The sequence below is a fragment of the Bufo bufo genome, chromosome 9 (assembly GCF_905171765.1).
Source record: "Bufo bufo chromosome 9, aBufBuf1.1, whole genome shotgun sequence".
Classification (NCBI taxonomy): Eukaryota; Metazoa; Chordata; class Amphibia; order Anura; family Bufonidae; genus Bufo; species Bufo bufo.
The window spans coordinates 227,552,055-227,574,540 of record NC_053397.1 but is presented as its reverse complement, the minus strand read 5'-3'; the positions used below and the strand labels follow the sequence as shown (position 1 = coordinate 227,574,540).

The 22,486-nt window shown below is 49.4% G+C and overlaps 1 protein-coding gene across 1 annotated transcript in view; it reads left to right on the top strand.

Annotated features, from left to right (window-relative positions):
* Nucleotides 1-3,842: 3,842 nt before the first annotated feature.
* DMAP1 (DNA methyltransferase 1 associated protein 1) overlaps nt 3,843-22,486 on the top strand; it is a 57,735-nt gene continuing 39,091 nt past the window's right edge. Inside the window, exons 1-4 of the mRNA XM_040407390.1 lie at nt 3,843-3,911; nt 5,269-5,378; nt 6,201-6,292; nt 9,625-9,820. Of these exons, the coding sequence (XP_040263324.1) occupies nt 5,277-5,378; nt 6,201-6,292; nt 9,625-9,820 (390 nt within the window). The 5' untranslated portion in view covers nt 3,843-3,911; nt 5,269-5,276. The remainder of the gene's footprint in view (nt 3,912-5,268; nt 5,379-6,200; nt 6,293-9,624; nt 9,821-22,486) is intronic.

The window sequence follows — 22,486 nt, the reverse complement described above, 5'->3', positions numbered from 1 at the left end:
CGGTGCTGTATACTATAGGGTGCTATACTGCATACTGTGGGGTGCTGTATACTATAGGGTGCTATACTGCATACTGTGTGGTGCTGTATACTATAGGGTGCTATACTGCATACTGTGGGGTGCTGTATACTATAGGGTGTTATACTGCATACTGTGGGGTGCTGTATACTATAGGGTGCTATACTGCATACTGTGGGGTGCTGGGATGCACTGTAACACTAGGGTGAGCTGAGCCCTGTTCTCCATCCTGCAGAGCGGTGCCCACTTCCAGCCCAGAGCACTGATCCTGAGCCGCCAGAGTCTTCAGAACTGGAAGTATTTAGTCATTCACTGGACTCTACCAGGGGTGTGTGTTGTGGTGGAGGCCGTGATTGCTGCTAGGGTGTGGGAAGGCGGGATCCAGGGGGCCCAAGTAAAGTTTTGCCCAGGGTCTAATCAATATTAAAGACGGCCCTGCTCCTAGGGGGTCCTGAATTTGGAGACAACTGGTCTGTGGATTGGGGAACACCCAGATCTCCAGCTTCCTGCGTCTTCGGGCAGATGTTTGCGGTCAGGCACTGTTCACACTAAGCAGTCTCCCTTGGAACCAGATCTGTCAGTAACCAGGCTTTGGGTGCCTGTACTTAGTGGATAAAGCCCCCCGAGCCCCCCATTCCAATCTCCTCTCCTTCACTGAAACACCTTCTGCCAATTAGCTCTTGGAGAAGTAATGAGCATGGGGGTTCACTTACTTTTTCTCCCTGTGGGTGGGATTGTTTATGTGTCGTTACATTGTATTAGTGACCATTTCCACAGGGGTTCACTTACTTTCTCCTGCAGGTGCACGTGGCCCTGTATGGAGCTGCGTCCTCCAGTCTGTGCTGACACAGGACTTCCCCCATTGTTTGCCGCTTATCTCGGGGATCTCCGGCCGCGCTCCGCTGTTTGTACTGCAGTTTCCTTGTATTATCATTCTGCTAATTACAGCAAGGAGGGAGGCGCTGCCACCTGCTGGAGGAAGGAGGAAGCACGCGCTGCCACCTACAGCAGACGGCAGTGTTAACCCCCGCATTGCCTCTGGGCCAGTGTGTGAGTGTAATTCTCCTCGAGAAACGAACACATCCTTATACAGGGAGCCGGCCTGACTCGGCTGCCTCACAGTAAAACTGCCCATAGCAACCAGAGCCCAGCTTCCATAGCAACCAACCAGAGCCCAGCTTCCATAGCCACCAACCAGAGCCCAGCTTCCATAGCCACCAATCAGAGCCCAGCTTCCATAGCCACCAACCAGAGCCCAGCTTCCATAGCCACCAATCAGAGCCCAGCTTCCATAGCCACCAACCAGAGCCCAGCTTCCATAGCCACCAACCAGAGCTCAGCTTCCATAGCCACCAATCAGAGCCCAGCTTCCATAGCCACCAACCAGAGCTCAGCTTCCATAGCCACCAACCAGAGCCCAGCTTCCATAGCCACCAACCAGAGCCCAGCTTCCATAGCCACCAACCAGAGCCCAGCTTCCATAGCCACCAACCAGAGCTCAGCTTCCATAGCCACCAACCAGAGCCCAGCTTCCATAGCCACCAACCAGAGCCCAGCTTCCATAGCCACCAACCAGAGCCCAGCTTCCATAGCCACCAACCAGAGCCCAGCTTCCATAGCCACCAACCAGAGCCCAGCTTCCATAGCCACCAACCAGAGCCCAGCTTCCATAGCCACCAACCAGAGCCCAGCTTCCATAGCCACCAACCAGAGCCCAGCTTCCATAGCCACCAACCAGAGCCCAGCTTCCATAGCCACCAACCAGAGCCCAGCTTCCATAGCCACCAACCAGAGCTCAGCTTCCATAGCCACCAACCAGAGCCCAGCTTCCATAGCCACCAACCAGAGCCCAGCTTCCATAGCCACCAACCAGAGCTCAGCTTCCATAGCCACCAATCAGAGCCCAGCTTCCATAGCCACCAATCAGAGCCCAGCTTCCATAGCCACCAACCAGAGCCCAGCTTCCATAGCCACCAACCAGAGCCCAGCTTCCATAGCCACCAACCAGAGCTCAGCTTCCATAGCCACCAACCAGAGCCCAGCTTCCATAGCCACCAACCAGAGCTCAGCTTCCATAGCCACCAATCAGAGCCCAGCTTCCATAGCCACCAACCAGAGCTCAGCTTCCATAGCCACCAACCAGAGCTCAGCTTCCATAGCCACCAACCAGAGCCCAGCTTCCATAGCCACCAACCAGAGCTCAGCTTCCATAGCCACCAACCAGAGCCCAGCTTCCATAGCCACCAATCAGAGCCCAGCTTCCATAGCCACCAATCAGAGCCCAGCTTCCATAGCCACCAACCAGAGCTCAGCTTCCATAGCCACCAACCAGAGCTCAGCTTCCATAGCCACCAACCAGAGCCCAGCTTCCATAGCCACCAATCAGAGCCCAGCTTCCATAGCCACCAACCAGAGCCCAGCTTCCATAGCCACCAACCAGAGCCCAGCTTCCATAGCCACCAATCAGAGCCCAGCTTCCATAGCCACCAACCAGAGCTCAGCTTCCATAGCCACCAACCAGAGCCCAGCTTCCATAGCCACCAACCAGAGCCCAGCTTCCATAGCCACCAACCAGAGCCCAGCTTCCATAGCCACCAACCAGAGCCCAGCTTCCATAGCCACCAACCAGAGCTCAGCTTCCATAGCCACCAATCAGAGCCCAGCTTCCATAGCCACCAATCAGAGCCCAGCTTCCATAGCCACCAACCAGAGCCCAGCTTCCATAGCCACCAACCAGAGCCCAGCTTCCATAGCCACCAACCAGAGCTCAGCTTCCATAGCCACCAACCAGAGCCCAGCTTCCATAGCCACCAACCAGAGCCCAGCTTCCATAGCCACCAACCAGAGCCCAGCTTCCATAGCCACCAACCAGAGCCCAGCTTCCATAGCCACCAATCAGAGCCCAGCTTCCATAGCCACCAATCAGAGCCCAGCTTCCATAGCCACCAACCAGAGCCCAGCTTCCATAGCCACCAACCAGAGCTCAGCTTCCACAGCCACCAATCAGAGCCCAGCTTCCATAGCCACCAACCAGAGCTCAGCTTCCATAGCCACCAACCAGAGCCCAGCTTCCATAGCCACCAACCAGAGCTCAGCTTCCATAGCCACCAACCAGAGCCCAGCTTCCATAGCCACCAACCAGAGCTCAGCTTCCATAGCCACCAACCAGAGCTCAGCTTCCACAGCCACCAATCAGAGCCCAGCTTCCATAGCCACCAACCAGAGCTCAGCTTCCATAGCCACCAACCAGAGCCCAGCTTCCATAGCCACCAATCAGAGCCCAGCTTCCATAGCCACCAATCAGAGCTCAGCTTCCATAGGTCCGCAGTGTGACTTATACCGTCCCCCGGTTATTACAGGTCCGCAGTGTGACGTCACATTATCTGTATTATACCGTCCCCCGGTTATTACAGGTCCGCAGTGTGACGTCACTCACATTATCTGTATTATACCGTCCCCCGGTTATTACAGGTCCGCAGTGTGACGTCACATTATCTGTATTATACCGTCCCCCGGTTATTACAGGTCCGCAGTGTGACGTCACATTATCTGTATTATACCGTCCCCCGGTTATTACAGGTCCGCAGTGTGACGTCACATTATCTGTATTATACCATCCCCCGGTTATTACAGGTTCGCAGTGTGACGTCACATTATCAGTATTATACCGTCCCCCGGTTATTACAGGTCCGCAGTGTGACGTCACATTATCTGTATTATACCATCCCCCGGTTATTACAGGTCCGCAGTGTGACGTCAGTCCCTCAGTCTCCGCTAGGTGGCGCGCGCCAATGATTCTTTCCTCATCAATGTGCGACCAGTGACTCCATGTGACGTCATCAGGCTGCGCCCCTGCGATAACGTCTCAGCGGTCTGCAGCTGACAGAACGTCGGTAAGTGCTCCCCGGGCAGCGGTAGATCCCATTTTATACGTCCCTGTAATGTTTGTTTATTAACCTCTTCCTGCCCGGTGATTATCAGTATTCAGTACATGCCCGGTGCGCCTCAGCCCTGAGATATCCTGTGTCCTGAGCATACCCCTCCCCCCCGGTGTAGCAGTGCTGTGTCTGTACACCTCCCCCCCCCGGTGTAGCAGTGCTGTGTCTGTACACCCCTCCCCCCCCCCGGTGTAGCAGTGCTGTGTCTGTACACCCCTCCCCCCCCCCGGTGTAGCAGTGCTGTGTCTGTACACCCCTCCCCCCCCCCCCGGTGTAGCAGTGCTGTTTCTGTACACCCCCCCCCCCCCCGGTGTAGTAGTGCTGTGTCTGTACACCTCCCCCCCCCGGTGTAGCAGTGCTGTGTCTGTACACCCCTCCCCCCCCCCGGTGTAGCAGTGCTGTGTCTGTACACCCCTCCCCCCCCCGGTGTAGCAGTGCTGTGTCTGTACACCCCTCCCCCCCCCCGGTGTAGCAGTGCTGTTTCTGTACACCCCCCCCCCCCCCCGGTGTAGTAGTGCTGTGTCTGTACACCTCCCCCCCTGGTGTAGCAGTGCTGTGTCTGTACACCCCTCTCCCCCCCTGGTGTAGCAGTGCTGTGTCTGTACACCCCTCCCCCCCCGGTGTAGCAGTGCTGTGTCTGTACACCCCTCCCCCCCCCGGTGTAGCAGTGCTGTGTCTGTACACCCCTCCCCCCCCCCCGGTGTAGCAGTGCTGTGTCTGTACACCCCCCCCGGTGTAGTAGTGCTGTGTCTGTACACCCCCCCCCCCCGGTGTAGCAGTGCTGTGTCTGTACACCTCCCCCCCCCCCCCCGTGTAGCAGTGCTGTGTCTGTACACCTCCCTCCCCTGTGTAGTAGTGCTGTGTCTGTAAACCCCCCCCCCCCCCCGGTGTAGCAGTGCTGTGTCTGTACACCTCCCCCCCCCCCCCGTGTAGCAGTGCTGTGTCTGTACACCTCCCCCCCCCCCCCCCGGTGTAGCAGTGCTGTGTCTGTACACCTCCCTCCCCTGTGTAGTAGTGCTGTGTCTGTAAACCCCCCCCCCCCTCCCCCGGTGTAGCAGTGCTGTGTCTGTACACCTCCTCCCCCTGTTTAGCAGTGCTGTGTCTGTACACCACCTCCCCCCGATGTAGCGGTGCTGTGTCTGTACACCCCCCCCCCCCCCGGTGTAGCGGTGCTGTCTCTGTACCTATTTCCGCTGTAGCCCTGCTGTCTCTGTACCTATTTCCGCTGTAGCCCTGCTGGCACAATGCTCTGGTCTTGCACCTGCGTGCCGCCCGCTGCGTCTAACGCTCTTGCTTTTCTGCTGTTCTTCAGCGTCCACCATGACGACTGGAGCCGACGTCAGGGATATTTTGGAGCTGGGGGGTGTGGAGCAGGAGACCCCTGGAATAATCAGCAAGAAGGACATTATAAATGCAGACAAGGTGAGTTCCCAGACTGTGCAGATACATTATGAGTGCTTGCTGTCAGTGAATGGGAACATTTTTGTTTACATCTGGAGGTTGTGTGTCCGGCTCACACAGATTTCTTCTCCATATTTACCTATTTTAGGGTGCATTCAAAGGACCGTAAGTGTTTTGCGGTCCCCAAATTGCGGATCCGCAAAACACAAACACCGGCCGTGTGCGTTCGTCACATGTCCAGCGCTATATTGAGAATGCCTAAGCTTGTCCGCGCTTGCTGACAAGAATAGGACATGCTCCATATTTTTTGCGGGGCCGCGGAACGCAACAGCGGATGCGGACAGCATACGGAGTGCTGTCCGCATCTTTTGCGGCCCCATTGAAATGAATGGGTCTGCACCTGTTCCGCAAATTTGCAGAACGGATGCGGATCCATTTGTACGGTCGTGTGAATGAACCCTAAGAGATTCTCCCCATTGTGTGCAGTAGCTTATTATGCATTTTGCTTGTTGTCAGTGAATGAAAACTCTCTTGGTTACATTTAGATCCTGAACACCTGCACATGCCTGGTAGCGAGCTGTGTGGCTCACAGAGCATTGCCTAAATTGTAACAAACCCTCAGCTGTGTGACTAGGACTATGCTAGGAGAGAATGTTCTCATTCACTGACAGCAAGCAGAGTCTTAAAATGATCTGAAATGCACAAGTACATGAGAGAGTTTCATACTTTGCTTCATCCAATAATGGATATTAACAGAAGGCAGGACGCCGGCCCTTTAAATGTCCGTCAGCTGCGCCTCCCTGAGAGGAAGAATCCTTTAACATGTTTGATTTTTCCTTATAGAAAAAGTCCAAGAAATCTTCTGAGACCCTGACGTTCAAGAGGCCGGAGGGGATGCACCGCGAGGTGTACGCTCTGCTGTACTCCGACAAAAAGTAAGCCCCGCCTCCACCTGATCAACCTCATCCAATCAGGAGGCCAAGAGCCTAGCAATCACACCTCTGTGTCGATGACATCACCAAATCCAACCAATATTGCGGATTGCGGAACACACAGGCGTCAGTATCCGTGTTTTGTGGATCTGCAGTTTGCGGACCGCAAAACACATACCGCTGTCTGAATGAGCCCTAAATACTACCTGTTATGTGCCTTACTGGTCACCATAACCTCTAGGGAATGCAGGTTCCCACATGCATGCTGGGTCCACTCTATACCTGTCCTGGTGCCAGACGGCTTTCAGTGAATGCAGGGAGAGCACGTAGCGTTATTTGTGTGTAATTTGTGTTTGCAGAGTGCTGTTGCATTGTGCGTTTCTTTTTTCGTGTTTCTAGCCATCGCAGCGTGCACCTGCGCAATGGGATGTGCTGACTGACCCCCCTTTTTCTTGCATATCCATCCAATTTTACTGATCAGACTGAGCTCACACCAGCAGAATAGTGAGTGCAGCTCTGGAGTATAATACAGGCTGTAACTCAGGATCAGTACAGGATAAGTAATGTATGTACACAGTGACTGCACCAGCAGAATAGTGAGTGCAGCTCTGGAGTATAATACAGGATGTAACTCAGGATCAGTACAGGATAAGTAATGTATGTACACAGTGACTGCACCAGCAGAATAGTGAGCACAGCTCTGGAGTATAATACAGGATGTAACTCAGGATCAGTAATGTATGTACACAGTGACTGCACCAGCAGAATAGTGAGTGCAGCTCTGGAGTATAATGCAGGATGTAACTCAGGATCAGTACAGGATAAGTAATGTATGTACACAGTGACTCCTCCAGCAGAATAGTGAGTGCAGCTCTGGAGTATAATACAGGATGTAACTCAGGATCAGTACAGGATAAGTAATGTATGTACACAGTGACTGCACTAGCAGAATAGTGAGTGCAGCTCTGGAGTATAATACAGGATGTAACTGAGGATCAGTACAGGATAAGTAATGTATGTACACAGTGACTGCACCAGCAGAATAGTGAGTGCATCTCTGGAGTATAATACAGGATGTAACTCAGGATCAGTACAGGATAAGTAATGTATGTACACAGTGACTGCACCAGCAGAATAGTGAGTGCAGCTCTGGAGTGTAATACAGGCTGTAACTCAGGATCAGTACAGGATAAGTAATGTATGTACACAGTGACTGCACCAGCAGAATAGTGAGTGCAGCTCTGGAGTATAATACAGGATGTAACTCAGGATCAGTACAGGATAAGTAATGTATGTACACAGTGACTGCACCAGCAGAATAGTGAGTGCAGCTCTGGAGTATAATACAGGATGTAACTCAGGATCAGTACAGGATAAGTAATGTATGTACACAGTGACTGCACCAGCAGAATAGTGAGTGCAGCTCTGGAGTATAATACAGGATGTAACTCAGGATCAGTACAGGATAAGTAATGTATGTACACAGTGACTGCACCAGCAGAATAGTGAGTGCAGCTCTGGAGTATAATACAGGATGTAACTCAGGATCAGTACAGGATAAGTAATGTATGTACACAGTGACTGCACCAGCAGAATAGTGAGTGCAGCTCTGGAGTATAATACAGGATGTAACTCAGGATCAGTACAGGATAAGTAATGTATGTACACAGTGACTCCACCAGCAGAATAGTGAGTGTAGCTCTCGGGTATAATACAGGATGTAACTCAGGATCAGTACAGGATAAGTAATGTATGTACACAGTGACTGCACCAGCAGAATAGTGAGTGCAGCTCTGGAGTATAATACAGGATGTAACTCAGGATCAGTACAGGATAAGTAATGTATATACACAGTGACTGCACCAGCAGAATAGTGAGTGCAGCTCTGGAGAATAATACAGGATGTAACTCAGGATCAGTACAGGATTAGTAATGTATGTACACAGTGACTGCACCAGCAGAATAGTGAGTGCAGCTCTGGAGTATAATACAGGATGTAACTCAGGATCAGTACAGGATCAGTAATGTATGTACACAGTGACTGCACCAGCAGAATAGTGAGTGCAGCTCTGCAGTATAATACAGGATGTAACTCAGGATCAGTACAGGATAAGTAATGTATGTACACAGTGACTGCACCAGCAGAATAGTGAGTGCAGCTCTGGAGTATAATACAGGATGTAACTCAGGATCAGTACAGGATAAGTAATGTATGTACACAGTGACTGCACCAGCAGAATAGTGAGTGCAGCTCTGGAGTATAATACAGGATGTAACTCAGGATCAGTACAGGATAAGTAATGTATGTACACAGTGACTGCACCAGCAGAATAGTGAGTGCAGCTCTGGGGTATAATACAGGATGTAACTCAGGATCAGTACAGGATAAGTAATGTATGTACACAGTGACTGCACCAGCAGAATAGTGAGTGCAGCTCTGGAGTATAATACAGGATGTAACTCAGGATCAGTACAGGATAAGTAATGTATGTACACAGTGACTGCACCAGCAGAATAGTGAGTGCAGCTCTGGAGTATAATACAGGATGTAACTCAGGATCAGTACAGGATAAGTAATGTATGTACACAGTGACTGCACCAGCAGAATAGTGAGTGCAGCTCTGGGGTATAATACAGGAAGTAACTCAGGATGAGTACAGGATAAGTAATGTATGTACACAGTGACTGCACCAGCAGAATAGTGAGTGCAGCTCTGGAGTATAATACAGGATGTAACTCAGGATCAGTACAGGATAAGTAATGTATGTACACAGTGACTGCACCTGCAGAATAGTGAGTACAGCTCTGGAGTATAATACAGGATGTAACTCAGGATCAGTACAGGATAAGTAATGTATGTACACAGTGACTGCACCAGCAGAATAGTGAGTGCAGCTCTGGAGTATAATACAGGATGTAACTCAGGATCAGTACAGGATAAGTAATGTATGTACACAGTGACTGCACCAGCAGAATAGTGAGTGCAGCTCTGGAGTATAATACATGATGTAACTCAGGATCAGTACAGGATAAGTAATGTATGTACACAGTGACTGCACCAGCAGAATAGTGAGTGCAGCTCTGGAGTATAATACAGGATGTAACTCAGGATCAGTACAGGATAAGTAATGTATGCCCACAGTGACTCCTCTAGCTGAGTAGATGGCTGGTTGGTTGCTCCGTTATCTCCGTTTCCTTCGGTGCACCTAATGTTGTCTATATGTGAGGTGCAGGGAAGGTTTAATTAGAAGGAGAAGTAGTGATAAATGTGTTGCCTTCTGCCGAATGCCACGTGTCTATGTGAACGCGCTCTTGTTGTCCCCATCTCTCTGCAGGGATGCCCCTCCATTACTACCCAGCGACACGACACAAGGATACCGCACGGTAAAGGCAAAGCTGGGCTGTAAGAAAGTGCGACCGTGGAAATGGATGCCCTTTACAAACCCAGCCAGGAAGGACGGCGCCATTTTCTACCACTGGAGACGGGCTTCAGAGGAGGGGAAGGACTATCCATTTGCCAGGTTTAATAAAGTGTGTGAGACCCTTAGATCAGAACCTGGTTTTATCTTCTGTTTCTACAGGTTATATTGTGCTGTGGGTGGTCGGGTAATGGTTTGGCCGGACTGGTAACCCGTCTGGTTGTAACTCCGGAGATGGGAGGAGCCGCTGCTATCGTGGAGGGGCCCTGAGAGCATCTTCAGCCCCTCTGCTCTATATATAGGGGATAACTCGTACCTACCGGAATACCCCTTTACTTTATTCAGTACATTTTTGATATATTATAAGGTTACATTTCATATGTTTAATGTAACAGTTGATCAGCAAACAGAACTTATACAACAGGTTCCTTGTATTATTATTTGTTTATTAGAGCAGTTGAATTATATAATATTAGTGAGTGGAGAATAACACGTGTATATACATATAGACATAGACACTCGTGAATGTCCTACACTCCTATCTATACATTAACAACTACAAATAATGATATAAGTTATCAATAACTCAAGTGATAAGAGGGATCGGGGGTGGGTTGGACAATGAATATAAACACATGTGCATTAAGTAACATAACTAAAGAACAGCTCGAATATATGTGTAAAAACTCGCACCCACATGTATCCATCCATCTTATATGCTTGCACACATCTACACATATATCTTTATAGAATAGGCAGAATATATTTGTGAAGATAATAGTGCACATGCGTATACATTATGTGCACACACCCACATATATATATATCTTAAATATTTAAGGATTAGTTATTATATATTTTTATGATGCAGATATAACAGGTAAATAATATCAACATTAGTCTGGAAAATTATCTATGATTAAGGGAAAATCTGTTTGGTCTGGTACTTAGTTCGGGTTCCATAAAGACCATTATTTTTTATTTTATTTTTTCAAAGATATTGAATATGATGTAAATTTAATTTCAGTACTGTATGCGTGTGAGGCCGATGGTGGGGGTTTCTGGAGTTTTCCGTTTTTGTGCTATGAGGCTTCTTGCGGCCGGTGTTATATGGGATCCCACTGGTTTGGTGGAAAACATAAGGCAAAGTCTGGAGATGGTCGAATGTTCTTATTGAGCATCTTGTTTAGTTTTTCAAATACTGTTTTCCAAAATGTTGGAATTTTTAGGCATGACCACCATAGATGTAGATGGGTTCCTTGAGCTCCGCAATTTTTCCAGCGTAGATCAGAGTAGCGGGGGTCAATGTGGTCTCGTTCTGCCGGTGTTGGGCGCCATCTCAGAAGTATTTTCCATGAGAGTTCAGAGCGGCGCTTTGCTTTAGATAATTCATTAGTCCAGGTCTCCAATGGTCGGAGGAATTGGTTCTTCCAAGGTCTCTTTCCCATTGTAGTATTTATTCTTTAGCTTATTTCCCATGTTATTAATATCAGCATCAAAGTTAGAAATACCTTCCATTATAGGATTTTGAGTAGAGAAAAATGTAAATGCAGATTTAGGAAAAATTGAGTCGTTAAATTGAATTTGGGAAAAAGAATGTCTGATTCTTCAATATTAGTGTCTGTTAGGTAAATGGGAATCTAAATGGGCGAATGAGTTTAATTAGTGTTGGTTATTTGTGTTGGTTAAGTCTTAAAAATTTTTTTATTCCATTTTTTTTCCTAGTTGGAAAGATTGATATCTGGACAGATTGTTTTGTTAGACATAGGGTATTTATTGACATCATTTTCCCAGCTGGTTTGTGTGGCCTTTATACCTTATACGGATTTGTGGTGTTCCTTTTTTTGTGGTTTAATAGTTTTGAATATAGTAATGGGGTCTGATTTTAGACAGTTTTCCTCTATTTGAGCCCAGTGCCTTTTTTCCGTTTGTGAGTTTGCCCACCAGTGTTTTGTTTGGTCTAGTGATTCTTCGTATCCAGTAGTCCCATGCCTCCCATTCTCCAATGTCGTCATAGTATCTGAATTAATTCCGTTTTTTTTTGTGTCCATTATAAATTTTGAAATTTGATTTTGTAGTTGAGAAAAAAAAAGGAGTTTTTGATTGGAATGGAGATTGTGCGGAATGTATATAGAAGGATGGACATTCTGACTAAGGCTGTTCTGCCAGCCCAGGATAGTTGTATTTTTGTATACGAGTCCTTTTTGAGGTATTGAAGTTAATGAGGGTTTATAATTTTCTTTGTATAGATTTTGACTGTTGGATGTGATGTATATTCCTAGATATTACATTTTCTTGATGTTCCATTGATATGGGAGTGATGCGGTTATTTCTAATTGTATTTTACAAGGAATGCTTATGTTCCAAATTTCTGATTTCTTTTGTAGTATGAAATCGTATTAAATTTGGATAAGGTAGTTTGTAGTGTATTTGAATTTTTTTTTTTATGTTAATATTATATCGTCTGCGTATAATGTAATTTTATGTTCTGTTGTACCCACTTTAATACCTATTATTTGTGAGTTTGTACGAATTGTTTCTGCTAGGGGCTCCATTAATGATGCGTGGGCATCCTTGTCTTGTACCGTTACTGATAATGAAGGGTTCTGAGAGATAGGCCTCATGCACACGACCGTTGTGTGCATCCGCGGCCGTTGTTCCGTTTTCTGTTTTTTTTTCCCGGACCCATTGACTTTCAATGGGTCTGTGGAAAAATCGGAAAATGCACTGTTTGGCTTCCGTGTCCGTGATCCGTTTTTCCAGTCCGTGAAAAAAATATGACCTGTCCTATTTTTTCACAGACAACGGTTCACGGACCCATTCAAGTCAATGGGTCCGTGAAAAATCACGGATGCACACAAGATAGTCATCTGTGATCTGTGTCCGTGATTCCTATCATTTTCAATGCAAACTTGACTTACTTATTTTTTTCACTTTTCATGTCTGTGGATCCTCCAAAAATCAAGGAAGACCCACGGAAGAAAAAACGGTCACGGAACAACGGAAATCCGTTTTGCGGACCGCAAAAAAAACCGGTCGTGTGCATGAGGCCATAACCAGAGGAATAGACTCTTCCTGTAGGGTTGGAGTACAGTGCCATAATGGCAGATTGTAGCTAGCCCCGGTGTATCCTGGCAAATGCTTTTCAACGTCTAATGATAGGAAGAAGGAAGGGATATTTACTGAATTACAATGTTGTATAAGGTTGATTTATTCTACGTGTAATTATCAAGGGAAGAATATTATTACCAATATCTATTTGCTATTATTTTTGCATATATTTTGATGTCCGTGTTCAATAAGGAAATTGGGCGAAAATGAGGTGGTGTGCCGTCCTTTTCCTGCTTTAGGTAGGGTTATAATTGTAGCTGTCAGCATTTCTTTTGGGAAGGATTTTATTTTAGATTGAATATTGTTTCTAAATTAGGTGTTAGATCTTCTGCAAATACTTTATAATATCTATTAGTAAGGCCGTCTGGCCCTGGTGATTTGCCTAGTCTTAAATGTTTTATAGCATTTAAAATTTCAGTTTTATTAAATGGTGTGTTGATAATGTTGAGTTGGTTATTTATTTATTTTTATTAGATTCATAGATTTCAAAAAGTTTGTAATATCAGTAGTAGTTGGTTGAGTGATATTTGGGTCATTTTTAAGGTTGTATAGAGAGGAGTAATTTTCTTAGAATTTTTCGACTACCTGTTGTGGGTTTATTACTTTTTGATTGTTTTCTGTCAGTAGGTAAGCTATCCTTTGTTTTGCTTCTTTGGTTTTAGCTTGTCTTGCAAGGAATTTTCCAGGTTTATTATTGTTGATAGGGATCGACCGATTATCGGCCGATATTCAGGATTTTGACCGTTATCAGTTTCTGCATCTATTTTGCAGATATTCCGATAACGTATTGGGAACACAGATCTCGCTCCTCTTAGCGCTCTCCGTGTTCCCTCAGCAGCACAGGGGAGCAGGAAGCAGTGTCTCCTCCCCCCTGTGCTGCTGCCACCAATGAGAGGAGGGAGGACAAGAGGAGGGGAGGGGCTGTGGCCACTGCGCCACCAATGAAGATAAGTCTCTCGATCATTCACATACAGGAAGCGGGAGCTGGCTGCAGAATCACATAGCCGGCTCCCGACCTCTATGAGCGGTAACTGCGATCCGCGGCACCTGAGGGGTTAACTACCGCAGATCGCAGCTACCGCTCATAGAAGTCCGGAGCCGGCTATGTGATTCTGCAGCCAGCTCCCGCCTCCTGTATATGAATGAATGAAAGGCTTATCTTCATTGGTGGCGCAGTGCGCCCCCCCCCCCCCCAAATACTATTATCATTGGTGGCAGTGGTCCCCTCCGCTCCTTCTCATTGCATTGGTGGCAGTTCCGATCAGTTACCATGGCAGCCAGGACGCTACTGAAGCCCTCCATGGTCAGCTCCCCGCTGCTGTGTGCACAGAGCCCAGGGCCGCAGGGACAGTGTGAGGTCCTAGTCACCACAATAGAGATCTATTAGGGGGCTAATGGTTAGTAAAAAAACACCAAAATAATAATCATAAATGAAAAAGAAAGATTTACAAAAAAATAACTACACGTAAACAATAAACATTCATTTTCAGCAGATTTGAGTAGGAATTATTATAAAAAAAATGTTGTTTTTTTTTCAAAAATGAAAATTCACAGAATATCGGTATAAATTATCGGCTATCGGCCGGAAAGTTCACAGATTATCGGTATCGGTCCTAAAAAATCAATATCGGTCGATCCCTAATTGTTGAAGCAGAAATAAATTTTATATTTTTCCATATTGATTGGCAAGAGTTTGTTCTAGTTCTAGCCTGAGTATTTTTATATTTTCGGAATCAGTTTGGTTTTTGTTTTTATTTTCTGCGTGTAGTTTCTTGTTAGTTGATTTCTGTGCGCTGCTGTTTGACTATCCCGCGTATCACTGCTTTATCTGCGTTCCATGGGGAAAAGGGATTGCAATCTGATTGGTTGTTAATGGTAAAATACTCTTTTAGGGAGGATTTATCGATGTATTCTGGGGGATTGATGACATAGTCTTGTCGATGGACCCAGATATTGTTCTTTAGTTCTATTGATGTCGGTGCATGGTCTGACTGTGAGATATTCCCAATTGATGGGTTTGGGGTCTCTGTTCTGCTGTAGGAGTTGTTTGGTAGAGAGTAGAAGGTGTCGTCTTTTTCGGTTCCGTGGTGGCATCGCCAGGCGTCTAGCCTCCTATAACAATAAGGTTAGGTATATTGGACGTTCGTCTAGATCTGGGAACATAATATCGTTGAAGTCACCGCCAATTATTATTGGACCATGTGCTATTTTTTTTAAAATTTTGAGAATATTTTGGCGATAAATTCATTTTGTTTTGTATTAGAGGAATATATATTTACTAAAGTGTTTTTAATATTGTTTAATTCACATAGTAATATTATATCTCTACCTTGTTGATTGATGGTATTTTTTATTGCGATCATAACGCCTCCTTTCTTTCTATCCATTGATGCTAGGAATATGTGCGGGAAGTTAGGATGTTGGCGTTTAGGGGTTTTATCTTTATGAGAATGTGTTTCTTGTGAGAGAAGAATATCACATTTTAAAGATATTGCCTCGTTCCACAGTAAGAAGCGTTTAGTGGGACAATTTAGGGCTTTAGCGTTAATAGAGGTCATTTTTATAGTCATGTTTATTTAAAAAATAAATAAAATAAAAAGGGAATAGATTTTACCTTTTCATATAATGTATCTTCAGTTAGTGTGTGTATCGGCTTGTCCAGCCATACGGAATTCTTATCTTAAAAAATATAATGAGAAATATTACAGAAGAATAAATACAAATATAAGCGGTTATAGTTTATATTGCCTATAGTCTGGCGGAGAGATCAGGTTGGCGGATTAGCGCCATTTGGTTAGTTCCGATGTTTTAGGGGTGATTTCCTCTTTTTCCGGGGGTCTTCCATTCTTGTGTGATTATTTATATTTATATATATATATATATATATATATATATATATATATATATATATATATATATATATAATATATTTTGGGCTGGTGTTTGGATGCTTGCGTTAGGTTCCATTGTTGTAGTAGCTTTTCCCTTCTTGGTTTCGTATTATATATGGGGTATCTTTTTTTTTTGATGATTATTTTCATAGGGAAGCCCCATCTGCATCTGATTTCGTTCTCCCGGAGAGCGCTGGTGATGTTAGACAGATCTTTTCTTGCTTGTAGAGTCGTTGCTGAAAGATCCAGGAAAATTTGGATATTTTGGTAGGGCTCGGGCAAGGCTCAGGTAAGGCTCAGGTAGGGCTCAGGCAAGGCTCAGGCAGGGCTCAGGCAGGGCTCAGGCAGGGCTCAGGTAAGGCTCAGGCAGGGCTCAGGCAGGGCTCAGGTAAGGCTCAGGTAAGGCTCAGGCTGGGCTCGGGTAGTTCTCAGGTAAGGCTCAGGCAGGGCTCGGGTAGTTCTCAGGTAAGGCTCAGGTAAGGCTCAGGTAGGGCTCAGGCAAGGCTCAGGTAGGGCTCAGGTAAGGCTCAGGTAAGGCTCAGGCAGGGCTCGGGTAGTGCTCAGGCAAGGCTCAGGCAGGGCTCAGGCAGGGCTCAGGCAGGGCTCAGGCAGGGCTCAGGCAGGGCTCAGGCAGGGCTCAGGCAGGGCTCAGGCAGGGCTCAGGCAAGGCTCAGGCAGGGCTCAGGCAACCCTCAGGCAGGGCTCAGGCAACCCTCAGGTAGGGCTCGGGTAAGGCTCGGGCAAGGCTCAGGCAGGGCTCGGGCAAGGCTCGGGCAAGGCTCGGGCAAGGCTCGGGCAAGGCTCAGGCAACCCTCAGGCAGGGCTCAGGCAACCCTCAGGCAGGGCTCAGGCAACCCTCAGGCAGGGCTCAGGCAACCCTCGGGTAAGGCTCGGGCAAGGCTCGGGCAAGGCTCGGGCAAGGCTCAGGCAAGGCTCAGGCAAGGCTCAGGTAAGGCTCAGGCAGGGCTCAGGCAAGGCTCAGGCAGGGCTCAGGCAAGGCTCAGGCAGGGCTCAGGCAAGGCTCAGGCAGGGCTTTCCTCCTTCTGTTGTCCTGTAGAAGTTGGTCTTTTATGTGGTAAACGTGTCTTCCATTCAGCAGATCTCTTGGAGCGTTCGGGGGCGCGGATTGAGACTGGGGTACCCGGCGTGCTCGGTCTATTCGGAGCAGCATATTGTCACGTGTAGGTGGAATTGATTTGAGAAGTTGTTGTACGTAGTTTTCTGAATTGGGGGGGGTCATCTTCTTCAGGTATTCCTCATTTCTTCTAGATCTGTAATTTTTTCCTTCAGCCATCTTCTCTCCGAACGCGTCTGTTAGGTCGTTATGGGCGGCGATAAATTCCTCCATTTTGTTTTCTATGTGGCAGGTCCGTGAGCATAGACTTTCTATTGTCGCATATATTGGTTTGTAGGGATGTTAGCATTTCTTTCAGTATGTTTTCTGTAATGGGTTGTTCGTTTGGCGACATATCCTGGCTGGGAGAGTATTTTGAGGAGTTTTGGGAGGGTAGATTACGTTTCTTTTGCAGGTTCGTTGGGGTTTGAAGAGAAAAGGTTAGCATCGTTTTGTTTTTTTATTTCTCTAACTTATTATCTGGGGTAGAAGTGTGGTTTTAGGGATAATAGCTGATTTGTTAGGGGTTAATGTCGGCATTTTACGGTCGCTGCTGCCCCCGCTGGATTCTTCATTAACAGCAGCCGCCGTTGGGCTGTTCTGTGAGGGAGCGGCGCCATCTTGTGGAGAGTTCATCGCTGTGACGAACTCTGAAATGCGTCATGGTGCCCGCTCACTTCTCTTCCCCTTCGACATCGCAGGAGAACGGGAGGCGGTAAGTACATTACAGTACTGGTTTTGTGTAGGTTTGTGTTCATTTTGTCTTGTTATTGCGGCGCTCATCCACCGAGCTGACGGGTTAAGCTGCCATATTGTCATGCAGCCAAGCTCCCCCCCGGAATACCCCTTTAACTCACACGACCCCTGAAATTATTTAATAAAATATTATGTACAAAGCATATATAGTAAATAGCACGAAAATAATATATAATGTATGTAATGTGTATGGAAGTATATTCTGTATAACATAGGACATTTACCTGTATACAATATAGGGAGCATGCCTGTGTGTATGGCGTCATATAATAAGTGTATATTGTTAGTGGATGTAGCAGTGCCGGTCGCAGGCCGCAGCCTCTGTGCAGGGTTGTATGTTGTCGGAGGATGTAGCAGTGCCGGTTGCAGGCCGCAGCCTCTGTGAGGGTTGTATGTTGTCGGAGGATGTAGCAGTGCCGGTTGCAGGCCGCAGCCTCTGTGAGGGTTGTATGTTGTCGGAGGATGTAGCAGTGCCGGTTGCAGGCCGCAGCCTCTGTGAGGGTTGTATGTTGTCGGAGGATGTAGCAGTGCCGGTTGCAGGCCGCAGCCTCTGTGAGGGTTGTATGTTGTCGGAGGATGTAGCAGTGCCGGTTGCAGGCCGCAGCCTCTGTGCAGGGTTGTATATTGTCGGAGGATGTAGCGGTGCCGGTCGCAGGCCGCAGCCTCTGTGAGGGTTGTATATTGTCGGAGGATGTAGTAGTGCCGGTTGCCTCTGTGAGGGTTGTATGTTGTCGGAGGATGTAGCAGTGCCGGTTGCAGGCCGCAGCCTCTGTGCAGGGTTGTATATTGTCGGAGGATGTAGCAGTGCCGGTTGCAGGCCGCAGCCTCTGTGCAGGGCTGTATATTGTCGGAGGATGTAGCAGTGCCGGTTGCAGGCCGCAGCCTCTGTGAGGGTTGTATGTTGTCGGAGGATGTAGCAGTGCCGGTTGCAGGCCGCAGCCTCTGTGAGGGTTGTATATTGTCGGAGGATGTAGTAGTGCCGGTTGCAGGCCGCAGCCTCTGTGCAGGGCTGTATATTGTCGGAGGATGTAGCAGTGCCGGTTGCCTCTGTGAGGGTTGTATATTGTCGGAGGATGTAGCAGTGCCGGTTGCAGGCCGCAGCCTCTGTGCAGGGTTGTATATTGTCGGAGGATGTAGCCGTGCCGGTCGCAGGCCGCAGCCTCTGTGAGGGTTGTATGTTGTCGGAGGATGTAGCAGTGCCGGTCGCAGGCCGCAGCCTCTGAGGGTCGTATATTGTCGGAGGATGTAGTAGTGCCGGTTGCCTCTGTGAGGGTTGTATATTGTCGGAGGATGTAGCAGTGCCGGTTGCAGGCCGCAGCCTCTGTGCAGGGTTGTATGTTGTCGGAGGATGTAGCAGTGCCGGTCGCAGGCCGCAGCCTCTGTGCAGGGCTGTATATTGTCGGAGGATGTAGCAGTGCCGGTTGCAGGCCGCAGCCTCTGTGCAGGGCTGTATATTGTCGGAGGATGTAGCAGTGCCGGTCGCAGGCCGCAGCCTCTGTGAGGGTTGTATATTGTCGGAGGATGTAGTAGTGCCGGTTGCCTCTGTAAAGGGTTGTATATTGTCGGAGGATGTAGCAGTGCCGGTTGCAGGCCGCAGCCTCTGTGCAGGGCTGTATATTGTCGGAGGATGTAGCAGTGCCGGTTGCAGGCCGCAGCCTCTGTGCAGGGTTGTATATTGTCAGAGGATGTAGCAGTGCCGGTCGCAGGCCGCAGCCTCTGTGCAGGGCTGTATATTGTCGGAGGATGTAGCAGTGCCGGTTGCCTCTGTGAGGGTTGTATATTGTCGGAGGATGTAGCAGTGCCGGTTGCAGGCCGCAGCCTCTGTGCAGGGTTGGCAGATGTAGCGGTGCCGGTTGCAGGCCGCAGCCTCTGTGCAGGGTTGTATGTTGTCGGAGGATGTAGCAGTGCCGGTTGCAGACCGCAGCCTCTGTGAGGGTTGTATGTTGTCGGAGGATGTAGCAGTGCCGGTTGCAGGCCGCAGCCTCTGTGAGGGTTGTATGTTGTCGGAGGATGTAGCAGTGCCGGTTGCAGGCCGCAGCCTCTGTGAGGGTTGTATGTTGTCGGAGAATGTAGCAGTGCCGGTTGCAGGCCGCAGCCTCTGTGCAGGGTTGTATGTTGTCGGAGGATGTAGCAGTGCCGGTCGCAGGCCGCAGCCTCTGTGAGGGTTGTATGTTGTCGGAGGATGTAGCAGTGCCGGTTGCAGGCTGCAGCCTCTGTGCAGGGCTGTATATTGTCGGAGGATGTAGCAGTGCCGGTTGCAGGCCGCAGCCTCTGTGCAGGGCTGTATATTGTCGGAGGATGTAGCAGTGCCGGTCGCAGGCCGCAGCCTCTGTGAGGGTTGTATATTGTCGGAGGATGTAGTAGTGCCGGTTGCCTCTGTGAGGGTTGTATATTGTCGGAGGATGTAGCAGTGCCGGTCGCAGGCCGCAGCCTCTGTGCAGGGCTGTATATTGTCGGAGGATGTAGCAGTGCCAGTCGCAGGCCGCAGCCTCTGTGCAGGGCTGTATATTGTCGGAGGATGTAGCAGTGCCGGTTGCAGGCCGCAGCCTCTGTGCAGGGCTGTATATTGTCGGAGGATGTAGCAGTGCCGGTCGCAGGCCGCAGCCTCTGTGAGGGTTGTATATTGTCGGAGGATGTAGCAGTGCCAGTCGCAGGCCGCAGCCTCTGTGCAGGGCTGTATATTGTCGGAGGATGTAGCAGTGCCGGTTGCAGGCCGCAGCCTCTGTGAGGGTTGTATATTGTCGGAGGATGTAGTAGTGCTGGTTGCCTCTGTGCAGGGTTGTATATTGTCGGAGGATGTAGCAGTGCCGGTCGCAGGCCGCAGCCTCTGTGAGGGTTGTATATTGTCGGAGGATGTAGTAGTGCCGGTTGCCTCTGTGAGGGTTGTATATTGTCGGAGGATGTAGCAGTGCCGGTCGCAGGCCGCAGCCTCTGTGCAGGGCTGTATATTGTCGGAGGATGTAGCAGTGCCGGTCGCAGGCCGCAGCCTCTGAGGGTCGTATATTGTCGGAGGATGTAGTAGTGCCGGTTGCCTCTGTGAGGGTTGTATATTGTCGGAGGATGTAGCAGTGCCGGTTGCAGGCCGCAGCCTCTGTGCAGGGTTGTATGTTGTCGGAGGATGTAGCAGTGCCGGTCGCAGGCCGCAGCCTCTGTGCAGGGCTGTATATTGTCGGAGGATGTAGCAGTGCCGGTTGCAGGCCGCAGCCTCTGTGCAGGGCTGTATATTGTCGGAGGATGTAGCAGTGCCGGTCGCAGGCCGCAGCCTCTGTGAGGGTTGTATATTGTCGGAGGATGTAGTAGTGCCGGTTGCCTCTGTAAGGGTTGTATATTGTCGGAGGATGTAGCAGTGCCGGTTGCAGGCCGCAGCCTCTGTGCAGGGCTGTATATTGTCGGAGGATGTAGCAGTGCCGGTCGCAGGCCGCAGCCTCTGTGAGGGTTGTATATTGTCGGAGGATGTAGTAGTGCCGGTTGCCTCTGTAAAGGGTTGTATATTGTCGGAGGATGTAGCAGTGCCGGTTGCAGGCCGCAGCCTCTGTGCAGGGTTGTATATTGTCAGAGGATGTAGCAGTGCCGGTCGCAGGCCGCAGCCTCTGTGCAGGGCTGTATATTGTCGGAGGATGTAGCAGTGCCGGTTGCCTCTGTGAGGGTTGTATATTGTCGGAGGATGTAGCAGTGCCGGTTGCAGGCCGCAGCCTCTGTGCAGGGCTGTATATTGTCGGAGGATGTAGCAGTGCCGGTTGCCTCTGTGAGGGTTGTATATTGTCGGAGGATGTAGCAGTGCCGGTTGCAGGCTGCAGCCTCTGTGCAGGGTTGTATGTTGTCGGAGGATGTAGCAGTGCCGGTTGCAGGCCGCAGCCTCTGTGAGGGTTGTATGTTGTCGGAGGATGTAGCAGTGCCGGTCGCAGGCCGCAGCCTCTGTGCAGGGTTGTATGTTGTCGGAGGATGTAGCAGTGCCGGTCGCAGGCCGCAGCCTCTGTGCAGTGTTGTATGTTGTCGGAGGATGTAGCAGTGCCGGTCGCAGGCCGCAGCCTCTGTGAGGGTTGTATGTTGTCGGAGGATGTAGCAGTGCCGGTTGCAGGCCGCAGCCTCTGTGAGGGTTGTATGTTGTCGGAGGATGTAGCAGTGCCGGTTGCAGGCCGCAGCCTCTGTGCAGGGTTGTATGTTGTCGGAGGATGTAGCAGTGCCGGTTGCAGGCCGCAGCCTCTGTGAGGGTTGTATGTTGTCGGAGGATGTAGCAGTGCCGGTTGCAGGCCGCAGCCTCTGTGCAGGGTTGTATGTTGTCGGAGGATGTAGCAGTGCCGGTCGCAGGCCGCAGCCTCTGTGCAGGGTTGTATGTTGTCGGAGGATGTAGCAGTGCCGGTTGCAGGCCGTAGCCTCTGTGCAGGGTTGTATGTTGTCGGAGGATGTAGCGGTGCCGGTTGCAGGCCGCAGCCTCTGTGCAGGGTTGTATGTTGTCGGAGGATGTAGCAGTGCCGGTCGCAGGCCGCAGCCTCTGTGAGGGTTGTATGTTGTCGGAGGATGTAGTAGTGCTGGTTGCCTCTGTGCAGGGTTGTATGTTGTCGGAGGATGTAGCAGTGCCGGTCGCAGGCCGCAGCCTCTGTGAGGGTTGTATGTTGTCGGAGGATGTAGTAGTGCCGGTTGCCTCTGTGCAGGGTTGTATGTTGTCGGAGGATGTAGCAGTGCCGGTTGCAGGCCGCAGCCTCTGTGCAGGGCTGTATATTGTCGGAGGATGTAGCAGTGGCGGTCGCAGGCCGCAGCCTCTGTGCAGGGTTGTATATTGTCGGAGGATGTAGCAGTGCCGGTTGCAGGCCGCAGCCTCTGTGCAGGGTTGTATGTTGTCGGAGGATGTAGCAGTGCCGGTTGCAGGCCGCAGCCTCTGTGCAGGGTTGTATGTTGTCGGAGGATG